This window comes from Anolis carolinensis, chromosome 1 (assembly GCF_035594765.1).
Source record: "Anolis carolinensis isolate JA03-04 chromosome 1, rAnoCar3.1.pri, whole genome shotgun sequence".
In the NCBI taxonomy this organism is placed as follows: Eukaryota; Metazoa; Chordata; class Lepidosauria; order Squamata; family Dactyloidae; genus Anolis; species Anolis carolinensis.
The window spans coordinates 359,810,502-359,828,439 of record NC_085841.1 but is presented as its reverse complement, the minus strand read 5'-3'; the positions used below and the strand labels follow the sequence as shown (position 1 = coordinate 359,828,439).

At 40.1% G+C, this 17,938-nt stretch overlaps 1 protein-coding gene across 1 annotated transcript in view; it reads right to left on the bottom strand.

Moving 5' to 3' along the window:
* Window positions 1–232: 232 nt before the first annotated feature.
* Window positions 233–17,938, bottom strand: part of tmem260 (transmembrane protein 260) — a 123,610-nt gene continuing 105,904 nt past the window's right edge. The window contains exon 16 of the mRNA XM_062968638.1: window positions 233–990. Coding sequence (XP_062824708.1) covers window positions 979–990 — 12 coding nt within the window. The 3' untranslated portion in view covers window positions 233–978. The remainder of the gene's footprint in view (window positions 991–17,938) is intronic.

The window sequence follows — 17,938 nt, the reverse complement described above, 5'->3', positions numbered from 1 at the left end:
TTACATTTATTTTACTCTATTTTTATTATTTTTATTAATACATTTATTATTTCACTCTGATCTTATTATTATTATTGCATTTATTATTTTACTCTATGTATTATTACATGTATTATTTTCTTGTATTTATTATTATTATTATTATTATTATTATTATTACATGTATTGTTTTACTCTATTATTATTAAAAGGATACATAAGCACATTTACATTGAAGAAAATGAGAATAATGATTTGATCAGAGTTGGACAATCTTATCTTAAATTTGAGCTTTATGTAAATATCCAAAACATTTAACCTACTGATGCCTCAATTAATGTAATTTTATTGTTATCTATTTTTATTTCTGAAATTTACCACCCTCGGCTTATACTGGAGTCAATGTTTTCCCAGTTTTTTTGTGGTAAAATTAGGTGCCTCGGCCTATATTCGGGTCGGCTTATACTCGAGTATATACGGTGCTTTGGCAGTAGGGTCTTTTTATGCAGTGTGTTATGCTATTAACCATTTAACTATGTGTCAACTATTAGGGGATTTTTTTTGTTTTGTATTGTTTGAATCTATGAGTATTATCAACAGCATTGTTTATTGTTTTCTAACTTTAATATCAAATAGGTTTTAGTTGGACTTTGTTTTATTTTATTGCCATCTGCCTTAGGTTTCATGCTGGGACTGGGGACTCCAGCAATATTCTTCCCAGTCCTCTGAAATATATTTCTTTAAAGGAGAAAAAGACAACAGGGATGCCTACGAGTCTAGATAAAGGCTTCCGTTTCGGATTAAGACCCTGAACAAAATGTCCCCATTGAATTTATTCTAAGTTTAGCTCTCTTGTCTTGATTGTTTTCATGGCAATCGCTGGCAGAGAACAATTGCTGGCAGAGTCTTGCAGCTGAAATTCAACATCAGCTTTGCAGGGCTTTGGCTGGCCTGCACCAGGTTGGATGAAGTGGGGGTCACATATGGGGGGCTGTTGCGTCAAAATAATCTCTGGCAAAAAAGAAAGAAAAGAAAAGGTGGCAAAAGACTTATTTCTTGACACACTGCTCTCTTATATTAAGAAAATACATAGTGCAATAAACCCTCCTCCCCTCGATTTTTCAATTTGCTTATGACATCTCTTATTGCCTATATAGGTGGATAATGTCTTTATAGATTCAGTCACTAGATGGCGCTGAACTCAATGGAACCTTCATAGAATCAGAGAGATCTGTAGAACAGCATTTATTTTAGGGATAGGGTTCTTGAATGCTTACTTTAAAGTTCAGGATAAAGCCCAGAGTGGATTCAGCACTCAATGTAGTTTGACACCACTTGAACTGCCATGTCTCAGTGCTATGGTTGGGCTGCTGATCTGCAAGCTGCCAGGTTCAAATCCCACCCGGGGAGAGCGCGGATGAGCTCCCTCTATCAGCTCCAGCTCCATGCGGGGACATGAGAGAAGCCTCCCACAAGGATGGTAAAACATCAAAACATCCGGGCATCCCCTGGGCAACGTCCTTGCAGACGGCCAATTCTCTCACTCCAGAAGCGACTTGCAGTTTCTCAAGTTGCTCCTGACACGAAAAAAAGTGCTATGGAATCATGGCGGCTGTAGCCTTCTCTGCCAAATTATGCCTCAGCCTCATCAAACTAAAGCTCCCATGATTTCGTAGCATTGAACCAGTTAAAGTGGTGTCGAATGAATAAATTCTACAAAAGTTGCATCCTAGAGCAGATGAGGATGGAAAGGTGACAAAGCCACTGGAGGAAGAAGGACAGGATCTTTCAGAGCTGCAAAGGGAAGAGATGGGAATGTAAACATATTGAGCATCCCACAGTCCACCACAACTCCTGTTAAACCAATGGTTCCCAACCCGTGGCCCATGGCTCACTGGTGGGCCGTGAGACCTAAAATTAGGGCCGCAAGACATGCGGGAAATATTTTTTTCATGTTGTCTTCGTTTTTAGGCTTGTTCCTGGGGTTATTTGGAGTGCTGATTCTAAAAATTACATTGGATAGACCACATCAGCTCTAGGTTATCAAATATGGTTTTCTGTGGGCAGGCTGATGGCGACTATTGGATTGCATATGTTCTTTATCAGAAACTAGAGCTGATGTGGTTTATCCAATGCAGTTTTCTGAATCAGCACCCCAAATAATCAAACCGAAGCTAAAGTTGACCAAAAACTGATTCGTCACCTTTTTGGTACTAATGTTGGAGAGTGGTCCCTAGTCAAGTGGTCTCTGATCAAGCTGGTCAAGTTGTCCCTGGTCAAAGTTGTCCCTGGTCAAAGTGGTTGACTTGTCCCTGGTCAAGTTGTCCCTGGTCAAAGTGGTTGCCGCTTGAGTGGTTCCTGGTCAAGTGGTTTGCCTTTGCCTGCCTCTGAAGCTGAGAGAGTTTGACTTGCCCAAGGTCAACCAGTGGGCTTCCATAACCAAGTGGGGATTCGAACTCTGGTTTCCAGAGTCACAACACAACTTCACACTGTTCAGCATCCTGTTCAGGTGGCTTCCACTGTTTCCTTCATCCTTCTTATGGATTTCCTAAGCATCTTCAGCAAAGAACAAAGGGAAGGCTGCCTGGGGGTAATAGGACCTGTAGTCCCAAATGCCTGGTGGGAAAAGATGTTTCTGTTTTAACCTCAAGGCTCAACATGGGGCTAAGTTTCTCTGCTTCTGAGATGCGGTGCAAGCAAAAATATTCCTCCGTATTTCTCACCCCCAAATAAAGATCTCTTCATGTTGTCGAAGGCTTTCATGGCTGGAATCACTGGGTTGCTGTGAGTTTTTCGGGCTGTATGGCCATGTTTCAGTAGCATTCTCTCCTGATGTTTTCACCTGCATATGTGGCCGGCATCTTCAGAGGTTCTGTTGTCAGTGAAGCAAGTGGATATATATATATATATATATATATACTTGGGAACCCACCATTGGTCCCCTGCTCAGTGGGAACTATAGCTGATTGTGGAGACTGGAGGCTGCCTGTGTAAGTGGAAACTTCCTCCACAAACACACACACACACATTTTTCACTTTTATTTTGTGTGTGTGTGTATATATATATATATATATATATGGAAAAAACCCTTGTCTGCTTTAAGCAAGTGTAAATGTTGCAATTAGCAAGAACACCACTCAGGAACAGAAAAACTCCAGATAGCTAACAATCAAGGGACAGTTAGCACCTCCCAAACAGAGGATGCCTCCAGGCAACAGAGGCCAGGCTACCTCTATACAGATACCTTCACTGATTGACTTTGTAGGTTCATGGCTACTCATGCTATTCAAGTTTACTAATTGCAACATTCACACTTGCTTTAAACAAACAAGGGCTCTTTCTCCCACCTTGGACATTATTCCACAGGTATACATATACACTCCACTTGAACCTCTTCCAGCAGAACCTCTGAAGATATCTGCCACAGATGCAGGTGAAACATCAGGAGAGAATGCTGCTGAAACATGGCCATACAGTCCGGAAAACTCACAGCAACCCAAAAATCTCTTGTATGGAACTATGTCAACTATGGAAGACACAGGAGATCCTGGAGGAGCATGTGCACACTACCAAACACACTGGAAAAAACATTTTTCACTCTATATCCTCCCAAAATCCCTCCAGGTAAAGCCATTTCTATGAGAACAAAGTGTTCAAGCTCCACAAAATGACATTTTAAGGTCTTCTTCTGGGATTAAAATTACCCAGAGGTCCATAAACATGGCCAAAATATTCCCCATGCTCTAAAGAGTCAGACAAATAGTTCCCCAAACAGGATTCTGAAGCCTCCTTCCATGTCTTCATCTTTGGCATGCCTTTTCAAAATCCTCCCTTTGCAGCCCATTTCCCAGCGTCAAGGTATGTTTGCATGCATGGGTTCTCCCTGTCACAAGAGATGAGGCATTTGCATGCTAGCATCCCCATTTAGCTGTGGCGTATGAACTGTCTTCTGCTATTTGATTTGGCTCCTGAATGGAGGACGAAGCAGCCTCTGTCATTTTATGAAGTTACTTTTTCTTGGGCTGGAGCTTCCAGGCTCTTCCATCCAGAAGAGTCGTGAAATGTTTGCCTACCTTTCGTTTTTCTGAACAATTGGTTCTGAGCCAATGCACCCTTTGAAATAGTTTTTCATTGTATTAATTTTTTAAAAAACCAAATAAATTGTTAAATAGAATGGAGAATTCAGTTAAAAAGTGGAAAGATTAGCAGCTACGAAGGAACACAATCCTGAAGTATAAATGGATATCATTAGGATTGTCCATGCCATTATAGTTCTCATTTCTATGTATTGTTATGAAAGCTGGACAGTGATGAATGCAGATAGGAAGATCTCTTCATCTGAGATATAATGAATCTACGGATAGTATTGCGGATCGCCCAAAAGAAAATAAATAAATAAATGGGTCCTAGAGTAACTCAAGCCTGAACTCTCTCTAAAAACCAAGATAACTAAACCAAGGCTGTCATACGAGGGTTGAATGAAAAGTAATGCCTCCACCTTTGTAATTCCTCAACAGATGGCACTCCTGGTATGCGGCAGGTACTGGCTTGTTCAGGAGACTCTTTTCTGCAGTTCCATTTGGCAGGAAGCCTTAGCATTGAACGGTTGTGTTGTTAAAGTGCAAAGTATGGAACCCTGCTCAGATGGTCAATCAATGCGACTTAAGCAACTTGCAGTCATTGAATTCTTGACAGCAGAAGGTGTCACCCCAAAGGAGATTAATCAGAGAATGCAATCTGTTTATGATGATTGTGCTGATGTGAGTACTGTGCGTCGTTGGGCAAGTAAGTTTAAAGATGTTGAGGTGGGAACATCTGACTTGCGTGACAAACAAAGAGTTGGACGTCCTATGACAGTAACCACAAGCAAAAGGTTGAAAGATTGAATCAGGACAATCATTGTATCACTCAGAGAGAAATTTCAAGCATAATCGGCATTTCACAAGAACGTGTGGGTCACATTATTGCTTTGCTTGCCTATCGGAAGATACTGTGAGACACTGGTTGCGGAAACAGAGTGTCGACTTCTTCCGTGAAGGCTTCAGAAAACTTGTTCATCATTGGCAGAAATGTATGCAATTGTCTGGTGATTATGTGGAAAAGTGAACAGTTAAAGAGAACATTCTAAGGATTATTTCTGTGTTTGATTTATTAAAATATTCCCATCCAAACCCAAGTAATGAAGGTGGAGGCATTACTTTTCATTCAACCCTTGTATTTTGGTCATATCATGAGAAGTTCAGACTCATTAGAAAATATGATAAAGCTTGATAAAACAGACGACACAAGGAAAAGAGGAAGACCTCGTTGCAAATAGATCAGGCATAGGCAAACTTGGGTCCTCCAGGTGTTTTGGATTTCAACTCCCACAATTCCTAACAGCCTATTGACTTTTAGGAATTGTGGGAGTAGAAATCCAAAACACCTGGAGGATCCACGTTTGCCCATGCCTGAGATAGATATTTCTAATGCAGAGGCTTACTAAGTCCTGGCAGACTTACTGATTGGACTATTAGTGAATCAGAGGTATCTCAGTATCATGCGATGAGATGGTACTGATTATAGATATGACAACAAGAAAGCTGAAGATAAAGAGAGGGAAAGGATGGAAATACGGAGACCACTCTGACAACCATCGTGTCAGACTACATAGAGAAGTCATTGAAATCCACAAGTGCATGGACAATTTCAACAGAAAGGAGAAAACAATGAAAATAAACAAAATCTGCTTACCAGTGTTAAAAGAATCATGACAGTAAATAAGGAGCTCCACTCAGAAATAGGAGAACTCCAGACAACAAGCATTCTTGTTTGACTCTTGTTTTAACTGAAATTGTTGTATTTTTAATTGATGTATTATTGTTGTGTTAAGTTTTGTATGATGTTTTGCACCTTGGAAACCGCCCTGAGTCCCTTTGCGGAGATAGAGCAGTATATAAATAAAGTTTTTATATTATTATTATTATGTTATTATTCAAGTGCCAGTCAACACCTCCCAAACAGAGGGTGACTCCAGGCAACAAAGGCCAGGTCATCTTTATGCAGATACCATCAGTGATTAACTTTGCAGCTTCATAGCTACTCAATGCTATTCAAGCTGAAACATTCACACTTGCTTTTAACAGACAAGGGTTCTTTCTCCTACCCTCGACATCCCCAGATATATATACACACTCCACGTGCTTCGCCCCCAAGAGAACCTCTGGAGATGCCATTAGCCACAGATGCAGGTGAAACGTTAGGAGAGAAAGCTCCTGGAAAATGGCCATACAACCCAAAAAACTCATAGCAACCTATCAGAATAAAAATATAAGAGGTAAATTTACAATGGCACAATCACAAAAAAAAAGAACCTGACAATAGGGTCCTGGTATCTGCTGGGGTTTAGTTTCAGGCTCTCCCATAGAGATCACAATCCAAGCATGTGCAACTTACATTATATGCAATGGTGTTCCTCATATAAAATTGCAAAAGCAAGGTTTGCTGTTTGAGTTTTCTTTTTAATACCCTGTTTCCCCAAAAATAAGACATCCCCTGAAAATAAGACCTAGTAGAGGTTTTGCTGAATTGCTAAATATAAGGCCTCCCCCGAAAGTAAGACCTAGCAAAGGTTTTGTTTGGAAGCATGCCCGCCAAAGAGAACACCAGAGCATAAAGGATTAGTAAATGTACATACCATAGATTGTTGTACATGGAAATAATGGTAGTAATAAGAAATTCTTGATAGGATTCACGGTTTGTCTGGTTATGCTGGTTTGTGATGACAGCTACTGTACAATATATAATAAATATTCATTTTTTGTTCAACAATAAATATGAATTCTTCTTCATGGAAAAATATGAAGAAGAATATAAAAATAAGACCTAGTGCATCTTTGGGAGCAAAAATTAATACAAGACACTGTCTTATTTTCAGGGATACATGGTACAGTAGAGTCTCACTTATCAAACATAAATGGGCCGGCAGAACGTTGGATAAGCTAAAATGTTGGATAATAAGGAAGAAATAAGGAAACGCCTGTTAAACGTCAAATTACATTATGATTTTACAAATTAAGCACCAAAATATCATGTTTTACAACAAATCAACAGAAAAAAGCAGTCCAAAACATGGTAGCATTATATGTAGTAATTACTGTATTTATGAATTTAGCACCAAAACATCACAATTTTGGGGCTTGGCTGTGGCGCAGGCTGGTGAGCAGCCTGCTGCAATAAATCACTCTGACCATGAGGTCATGAGTTCGAGGCCAGTCCGTGGCGGGGTGAGCACCCGTCAATTAAAAAATAAAAAAAATAGCCCCTGCTCGTTGCTGACCTAGCAACCCAAAAGATAGTTGCGTCTATCAAGTAGGAAATAAGGTACCACTTATAAAAGTGGGGAGGCAACTTTAACTAATTTACAACGTTGGAATAAGGAAGTGCCGTCTCAGTGGATGATGAAGCAGCTGCTCCCCCCTGTGGCCAGAATCGAACATCCCCTCAGGGAAGGTTAAATTGCCTCTGCGTCTGTCTCTGTCTCGGTTCTATGTGTATATGAGCATTGACTGTTTTCCCTATATGTATATAATGTGATCCGCCCTGAGTCCCCTTCGGAGTGAAATATAAATACTGTAAATAAATAAAATAATAAATAATACAATATATTGAAAACTAAAAAAAAATTAGCTACTAACAAACTGACTACAAATAAAGATAGAATTGCATAAAATGAACTTACAGTAGCAATATTGTTGGAAATTAAATCCATAAAACGTTCAATCCTTGCTGCCTAGAGAAAGAGCTGTGTATCGGGGCGGGAGGCAAACTGCGTTGGATAATCCAGAATGTTGGATAAGTGAATGCTGGATAAGTGAGACTCTACTGCAGGGGTCCCCAAACTAAGGCCCGGGGGCCGGATGTGGCCCTCCGAGGTCATTTACCTGGCCCCCACCTTCAGTTTTATAATATAATATATTGTATATACATATAATATTGATAACAATATTATAATGTAATACAATATAACACTAATAATAATACCATATAATAATATTATATTCTATATTACATATAATATTACTAATAATATTACAGTATAGTGATATAGTTCAATATAGTAATATATAATGCTAATATTGTGCTATGCTAATAATATAATATATTGTATGTACATATAATTTGTAAGCCACTCTGAGTCCCCATTGGGGTGAGAAGGATATGATACAAATGTAGTAAATAAATGCAGTAAATAAATAATAAATAAATAAATACATTTTAGACTTAGGCTCGCCCAAAGTCTGAAATGACTTGAAGGCACACAACAACAACAACAACAACAACAACAACAACCCTAATTAACTTGACTATTTCATTGGCCAGAAGCAGGACCACACTTCCCATTGAAATCCTGATAAATGTATGTTGGTTAAAATTGTTTTTATTTTTAAATATTGTATTGTTCTTTCGTTGTTGTTGTTGTTGTTGTTGTTGTTGTTTTTGCACTACAAATAAGACATATGCAGTGTGCATCGGAATTTGTTGGTATTTTTTTTTTCAAATGATAATCCGGCCCCTCAACAGTCTGAAGGATTGTGGACCGGCCCTCGACTTAAAAAGTTTGAGGACCCCTGCTCTACTGTATATGCAAGCCATGGATGGTTGAATTCATGGATGCAGAATCTATGGCTAAGAAGGACCAGCTGTACTTGTAACATAGGTAAAGGTAAAGGTTTCCCCTTGATGTTAAGTCCAGTCGTGACCGACTCTGGGGGTTGGTGCTCATCTCCATTTCTAAGCCGAAGAGCCGGCGTTGTCCGTAGACACCTTCAAGGTCATGTGGCCAGCAGGACTACATGGAGCGCCGTTACCTTCCCGCCGGAGCGGTACCTATTGATCTACTCACATTGGCATGTTTTCGAACTGCTACCATGTTTCCCCGAAAATAAGACAGTGTCTTATATTAATTTTTGCTCCTAAAGATGTGCTAGGTCTTATTTTCAGGGGATGTCTTATTTTTCCATGAAGAACAATTCACATTTATTGTTGAACTAAAAAATGAACATTTATTATATACTGTACAGTAGTTGTCATCTCAAACTAGCATAACCAAACAAACTGTGAATCCTATCAAGAATTTCTTGTTACTACCATTATTTCCATGTACAACACTTTATGGTACGTACATTTACCAATCCTGCATGTTCTGGTGTTCTGTTTAGCAGGCGCTGGGCATGCTTCCAAACAAAAACTTTGCTAGGTCTTACTTTCAGGGGAGGCCTTATATTTAGCAATTCAGCAAAACTTCTACTAGGTCTTATTTTTCGGGGATGTCTTATTTACGGGGAAACAGGGTAGGTTGGCAGGAACTTGTAACATGCCACATCATTATTAATACCTTGGAGAGCTCCCTCGAAGTTCAGACTAAAATTTGTAACAAATTTGCTGAAAGAGATGCTACAAGTCACCACTGGGAACCTGGCGCCATTGGAAGCATTTTGGCCTCTCCTTTCCCATCATCCCTTCAATCCTTAACATTGCTACCAGGGGAAGCAAAAGGGAGGTGTAACCTACTGCCAATTCATTCTAGTGTAACAATTAAATCTATCCATTTAGCAACTTGCATCTGTAAACAGAGGCGCTTGCAACTCAAACGGCGGCTCCGGCGTGTCGGCGAAGAGAAACAAAAGTTTTAAATCTGACGCTCGCATTCGGAATCACATTCCAAAATGCAAATACATACCCACAAGCATGCAGCCACATATTTTGATGGAAACAATTACCAAAAAAAAGGCCTCTGTGCAAATTTTTCCTCCCAGTGGAGCCAAGGAAGCCCAAATCCTCTCCGGAGTGCCCTCTGCCGGGCAGAAAAATCCAGCGCAAGCCACGCTGCCTCCAATTAAATTTTGGCACCTTCCTCGCACATCTGCTTTAGGAATACAAAGCGTGAAATTTGGAGTAGCAGGTTTAATATTTGATCCAGCCAACAAAATTTTGCTACAAGGACTTACCTATGGTAGGCTGTTTAAAAAAACACGGCGGTGGGGAGGGTTGTTATTCCCCATCTCAGTGTTTTGTTCCCTTGCCACCCGGCCTGTCTAAACTGGAGAAAAAATCTGTCACCAAAGTAAATACATGGCAGGAATAATTTCATGGCTGTGCAAAATTTGTTTTAATTTCCCATCCGGTACAAATAATTACTTAGCATAATACCCCCTAAAAATGTGCGCTCTTATCTGAGAACTGCCGATGGCACATGACAGTTTGGGGTTTGTGTGTGTGCGGGTGTGCGTAGTTCTTTTCAAAGAAATAAACATCTAACTTGGAGAAAGAATTGTGCTGTACTTGCTGCTTAATGAAGGGAGGAGGAATCTATTTCTGCGTGGGTCAAAATAGCAGCATCTTGTTATACAAGTTCATTATGGACTAACATTTTGTCCTGATGATGGAACACAGTTTGAGCGAATTTTCACCTCTTGTTCAGACCATGGACAACACACTTCTATTTTGCCTCCCTTAGTCCAAGGATGTGAGATAATTCCTGCTTTCAACCATCGAAAAGGATACAAGGTTCTGTACCTCCCTTAGCAGAACTGGAACAATATATTATAGAGTTGCTGATGATGGACAAAATAACAATGCACTTAAGAGGAGAACCTTTAGAGAACTTTGTTAAGGAATGGCAACCAATGATCCAACATTTCAATGTAAAATTAATCTAAAAATGTACATAGAGGAAGCTAATAGACTGAAGGAAACGGATATAAATTTGGATATTATAATATCATTATATATACTATACAAATAGAAGCCTGTGACCCTTTATTGTAAATATATTGTCTAAGAAATGATTATGAAAGACTAATAGATGAAAGTATTGCACTGTATGCAACAAACACCTGCAATGTATGTATATTTGAATGAGTGAAAATAAATAAACAGTTATATTAAAAAAAAGAAAAAAGAAAAGAAAAGGATACAAGGTTCTTTTACAACCTATTCTGAGACCTCACTGCCTCTTGGTATGTTATTAGGATAAGTGAATAATAAACTCTTAGGAAATCTCAGAATTATAGGATGATTAAGTCAAAAAAATTGACATAGTGACATTCAGAAATCATGGACAGTATTCTCTATCATGACTTTCTGCCCACATAACTATATAACTACTAGCTGTGCCCGGCCACGCGTTGTTGTGGCTTATGGGAATCCTTTGTTGGCCAGGTGGAATAGCAGTGAATAGCCTTGCAGTCTCAAAGCCTGGCCATTTTCTTCTTATGGGAATCCTTGCTTGGTGAGCTGGAATACCCTTCTGACCGGCAGCCAGGGGGAAAAAAACAGCTCTTCCTCATCCTCTAATTTGAACTATATTTTCCTAGGTTTTTTTATTTGAAAGACATAGATTGGATGACTATGTCTTTTGTGGCCAAGTTTGGTGTAATTCGGTTCAGTGATTTTGTTGTTTACTCAGTCCTACAAACATACATTATATTTTTATATATATATAGATAGTGCTAAGGAACTTGCAATACTGCAAGTCGCTTCTGTGTGGAATACATCTCACCACGTTAAAACAGTGGATGTGGCCCTATTGAGACATGACACATTATCAAAGGATGTTTATGCCCTACACCACTGGAGAAATTTTACTGTTTAGCCAGTATTGCACCACCTGGATTCAAACTACAGGAAAGGAGATTCCACCTGAACATTAGGAAGAACTTTCTCACTGTGAGAGCTGATCACCAGTGGAACTCACTGCCCTGGAGTGTGACGGAGGCTCCTTCTTTGGAGGCTTTTAAGCAGATACTGGATGGCCATCTGTAGGGGGAGGGAGGTGGCTTTGAATGCAATTTTCTGCTTTTTGGCAGGTGGTTGGACATGAGGTCTCTTCCAGCTCAGATTCTATGAATCTATGATTCTAAGTAGCAGCCACCAATGAAAAGACCAAGGCATTGACATCTCCGGCCCATCCTTTGTTTGAATATCAGTCACCATGTCAACGCCTTAAATCAAGAAACAACTTCCTAAGATCCAAAGAGACACTTGCAGGAACATCTCAGCAAGCAAGAGTCCAAAAGTGGCAGGTTAAAACCTGGAACCTCAATCAGTGGCTGATATCAGATGAGAAACTCCCCCCCTGGGCACACAGAAGACTGGGCAACTTGAAAGACGCTGAACAGACTGCACGAGATGCAGAGCCAATCTGAGGAAATGGTGCTATAAAGTGGAGTCCACAACATACAAGTGTGGAGAAGCTCAAACTACAAACCACTTACTACAATGCAGCCTGAGTCCTGCCACATGCACAATGAAGAACCTTCTCACAGGGACACCAGAGGCACCCCAAGTGGCCAGCATCTGATCAAAGGAAATCTAGTATAATGCCAAGTTTTTAACTTTGTTTGTGTTATTAAATGCATTATAACTGTATCCTCAATTCGCTACTGATCCAATAAACACACAAACAAACAAATAAGGAACTTACAATGACAGATTTGGAAGAGATCCCAATGTCCCTCCAGTCCAACCACATTGTGCCATGCAGGAAGACAATTCAAGCACCCCTGACAAATGGCCATCCAGCCTTTGCTTAAAAACCTCTAGAGAAGGAGATTGGATTCCAAGAAAGCATATTTCATTGCCAAACAGCTCTAACTATGATGAAGTTCTTCCTAATGTTTTGGTAGAATCTTTGTCCTGGAGTTTGAATCCACTATTCTGTGTCCTAGTCTCCAGAGTAGCAAAAAACAAACTGGCTCTATCTTCCATATGAAATCTTTTCAAATATTTAAACATGACTGTCATGTCTCCTCTGATCTTTCTCTTCTCCACACTAAACACACCCAGCTCCCTAAGCTGCTCCTCATAAGGATTTATGGTTTCCAGAGCTTTGACCATCTTTGGACATCTTCCAGCTTGCCAGTATCCTTCTTAAACTGGAGTTGCTCAGAACTGGACAAAATATCCCAGGTAAGGTTTGACTTTGGAGTCACCTCCACTGAACACATAGAGAGTAGTGACTGTGCATGGAAGAAGCTTCATGTTTCAGGATATTTCAGTGATAATGGATGGGAAGAACAACATTTGTCCTCTTCATGTAACGAAGCAAAATGAACATGACCATGTTGAGTTTCTTTCTCTTTAAAAATAGTTCCAAGGTCTCGGGACATTTTGATCCTGACTTTGCTCTGGTGAGCTCGACGGTTTGCATCACCAGTTTTATCCTCACAGGAATCGTGCAAGGCCAAGCAGATCGAGAAGGCAGCACTGAGATCCAATGTTGAGGTTTTGCAGCAAAGATTTCTGCAGATGGAGTTATGTCTGGGTTGGGCTGCCTTGAATCCCAACATTGCATCAGTCAATGAACAACTGCACCACCCAATGGGCATCAATATGGTTTGTGCAACTCCACTTTTGCAACCTTGGTCTGAATGCTTACATTAGAAGTGAACATCTGCGAACTTAGGGAATGTGGACACCGGAGCCATCATGGTGCAGTGGTTTTAGCATTGGATTGCAACTCTAAAGAACAGGATTAGAATGGCCATCTGTTGAGGATGCTTTCTTTCTGTGTTCCTCTGTGGCAGGGGTTTGGACTGGAATAGCCCTTGTGGTATCTTTTAACTCCATGATTTTATGATTCTATGATTTTATTAATCCCTGCATAGCAATAAAACACATTGGGTGACCTTGATTAAGTCACATACTCGTATCTTCAGAAAACCCTATGACAGGGTAGACTTAGGGTCACTATAAGTGGTCTCTTCTAGCTCTATGGGTCTATGATTTTAGCACAAGGTCAACAAATGACCGTCATGACTCTGAAGAGAGTAGAACTAGATCTCCTAAGTCCCAGCCCAACACTCACTGTTGTCCAGTCTGCCAGTCCCTTTGCCACTTTCCTGATGTTTGGCTCTAATATTGGCTTTCCCCCATTTGCTTCCTTTGACGTCACTCCTGCTTTTCCCTGAGGTTGGGAAGTGGAGGCTGCAATGCTCTGATATCTGAGTCACCGTATAGCACGTCAAGTTGTTTCTGACCTACAATGCATCTCAGATAAAGCTTCCACCAGGTTTTTCTTAGCAAGATTTGTTCAGAAGACGTTAGCCATGGCTTTCCTCTGAGTGAGACTTGCCCAAAGTCACCTAATGGGTTCCATGGCTGAGTAGGTCTCCAGAATCATTGTCCAAGGCTCAAACCACTACGCCACACTGCCCAGGATTGGTTTTCTTTGCTCCTTTGCAGTCGACCTGCAGTCCTGACACCTTGATTCTTCTAGGATAGACATAGGCAAAGTATGGATCTTCCATGATTTCATAACTAGGAAGTGAACTGAAAGTGACCACCATTCACTTCTTGTTGCTCAGCAGAGTCCTAGAAACATGACAGAAATGCTTACAATGCCTCCTAAAGATCATTTGGGGAGCATTTAATATATACTGTATATACTCGAGTATAAGCCTAGTTTTTCAGCCCTTTTTTTAAGACGGAAAAAGCCCCGCTTGGCTTATACTCAGGTGAGGGTCCTGGTTGGCTTATATGTGTGTCAGCGTATATTCGAGAATATATGGTACATTTATTATGTTTCTCTATTATTATTGGTATTATCACATTTATTATTTTTCTCTATTATTGTTGCTACTATTATATGTATTTTACTCTATTTTTATTATTATTAATACATTTATTATTTCACTCTGATCTTATTATTATAACTGCATTTATTATTTTACTCTATTTATTATTACATGTATTATTTTCCTGTATTATTTATTATTATTATTATTATTATTATTATTATTACATGTATTATTTTACTCTATTATTATTAAAAGGATACATCAGCACATTTGCATTGAAGAAGATGAGAATAATGATTTGATCAGAGTTGGACAGTCTTATCTTAAATTTGAGCTTTATGTAAATATTCAAAAACATTTAACCTACTGATGCCTCAATTAATGTAATTTTATTGGTATAATAATAATAATAACTTTATTTTTATTCCCCGCCCCATCTCCCCGAAGGGACTCGGGGCGGCTTACATGGGGCCTTGCCCAATACAACAATATAATAACAAAAACAAAACAATAACACAATTATCCCAACAATAAAAACATCAGCATCAATAAAACAGTCATTAAAATCAACATGCAGCATAAAATGTTAAAAACAGGAGACTAATTCATAGATCTAGGCCAAAGTGCAGAATATTCCGAAATGGGGAGAGGTAGTTTGGTACCTATTTTTATTTCTGAAATTTACCACCCTCGGCTTATACTGGAGTCAATGTTTTCCCAGTTTTTTTGTGGTAAAATTAGGGCTCGGGCTGTGGCGCAGGCTGGAGAGAGCTGTAATGAATCACTGCAATGAATCACTCTGACCAGGAGGTCGTGAGTTCGAGGCCCGCTCGGAGCCTATGTTTGTCCTGTCTTTGTTCTATGTTGGAAGGCATTGAATGTTTGCCTATATGTGTAATGTGATCTGCCCTGAGTCCCCTTCGGGGTGAGAAGGGCGGAATATAAATGCTGTAAATAAATAATAAATAAATAAAATTAGGTGCCTCGGCTTATATTCGGGTCGGCTTATACTCGAGTATATACGGTATATTAGAATAACAGAGTTGGAAGAGACTACAAGGGCCATCCAGTTCAACCACCTGCCATGCAAGAAAAGCACAAAGCACCCCTTACAGATGGCCATCCAGCCTGTTAAAAAGTCTCCAGAGAAGAAGACTCCATGACACTCCAAGGCAGACAGTTCCACTGTTGAATAGCTCTCACACTCTGGAAATTCTTCCTAATGTTCAGCTGGAATCTCCTTCCCTGTAATTTGAACCCATTACTCCAAGTTCTAGTCTCCAGGACAGCAGAAAACAAGCCTGCTCCCTCTTTCTTGTGACATTCTACATTGTAGAATCAATTCAGATTGGCACTGCTTCAACTGCCATGGCTCAATGCTACAGAATCTTGGAATTTGTAGTTTAGTGAGGCACTAGCCTCCTTTAGGAGAGGAAGTTCAAGACCTCATAAAACAACAACTTCCTTGATTCCATAGCATTGAGCCACGGCAGTTAAAGTGGTGTCAAACTGCCTTAATTCTACAGTGAGACAAGGGCCACCAGCATTAGCAAAGTTCAACGCTGCAGCTATGCCAGCGTCACAGTCCTCCCTTGGGTGCACCCATCACTACAGCCTTGTGGATGAGCTGTCTAGCATTTTCATGCTAGAGGACCCTAGAAGCACCAGACTTAAGCAGATTATCAGCCATAGCACTTAAAGATGCATAAGTAAGCATGATGATGCAGCCGAAAATTAAGCAGAGGCCTTTTACCAAGAATATTTGTCCATCTCCTCTACCTCTTCCTCTCTCTGATGGGTGGCACCTCTCCAGGTGAAGATCGATCATGTCTTCCAGCTGATTTCTAACCTCTTGGTGGGATCAAGGGTCAGTTCCACACTCCAAATGTCTTCATAAACTGGACACTTCCACAGTCAGCCCAAATAGCCCTATAGTCACATTGGTGATCTGATTACTTGAGGATTTGATTGATATATTCTCTTTAGGAATCTCTAAGTCCTCCGGGATGACTCTATAGCAGGCATGGGCAAACTTCAGCCCTCTCTCAAGGTGTTTTGGACTTCAACTCCCACAATTCCTAGCAGCCTACTGGCTGATTTGGAATCAGACTTTGCCCCCCAAATCACACTAATATTTAACATGGCAATATAACCCCTCTTCTAGCTATGGGACCATAGCTTAGTGAAACAGTCAATGCTGCATAAACAGTAGGGGTGTGCAATTTTCCGTTAGTCATCATAACTCATATCAAATTTCTTAAATTCAGACTTACTATGCGATATGCCGCACCAAAAACTTAAAAATTGAAACTTACCCAATATTTTTTTTTGAATTTTGTAAATCACGGAAGCCTCCCAAAGTCAGTTTTATTTTCAGTGCAACCAAGTGTTAGGGATTCCTCTTTTTTAGAAGAGGAAGGGGAGCAGGAAAATGTTCATGAATCTGAGGGTGCGTTGGAATCTGAGGAGATTTTGCAAGTACCCACATTTCAGGAGAGGTGAAAGGAAACAGAGCAGAGACGTCATTCAGTTAGAATAGCTGCCAGAAATGCAGCTGAGTAATTGGAAACTGCCCTAGCAGCTGTGAGGGGACTCAGGGCTATAAAGCAGAAGTAGGTGCAGCCAGCTCTTGCTGGTAACAAACTGACTCTAATGCCTAAGCCTTCGCTCCACTTGTGCCTGCTTCGAGTCTGCATCTGGGAAACTGCTCCTAAGGGTTTATTGCTGTTTCTTTGTCTGAAGTAAGACTGCTATTTGATTTGGGAATTTATCAGAGACTAAAAACTGTGTTTGCCCTAAGACTTCCTTGCTTCCTTTTGCATTATTCCACTGAGTGTGCTGTTATTTATGTTTTGCCAAAGTAAAGCAGTTTTCATTTATTTACCACACTGTTTTAAGACTGTTCTTGAAAGACAAAATAGGACACCAAGCAAGGCAAAGCCAAAAAGGCTGCCTTTCCTCTTTCTCACCATTAAGAGAAGGAAGCAGCAGAAAGAAAACAGAGTTCGCTAGGAAAGAGGCTAAGAAAGCACAGAATTCTGGGAAATGTAGTTTGGGAAGGCAAGGAGCCCTATGCCAGAGAATTAAAAAGGCCCTTCCCTAAACTACATTTCCCAGAATTCTGCTCAGCATCAGAAAGCCCCAATGAGGATAGGGGAGAGATTTGTCCCTCCATAGCAGCAGCCAGCTAGAGTTCCAATAAATGGTTGAATCTGCAAGGAAGAGGACTGACTGATACTTCTCGTAAGTAAATCTCTGTACTGGGCTGGTAAGACACCCTAAATGGAAGTTCTATTAGTTAATATGAGAGACATTCAATGAGATAACTGTTGTGACTTTTTTTAAAAAAAGTTTCTGTCAAAACTTTTTAAAATTCCCTAAAATCAGTAGATGTATG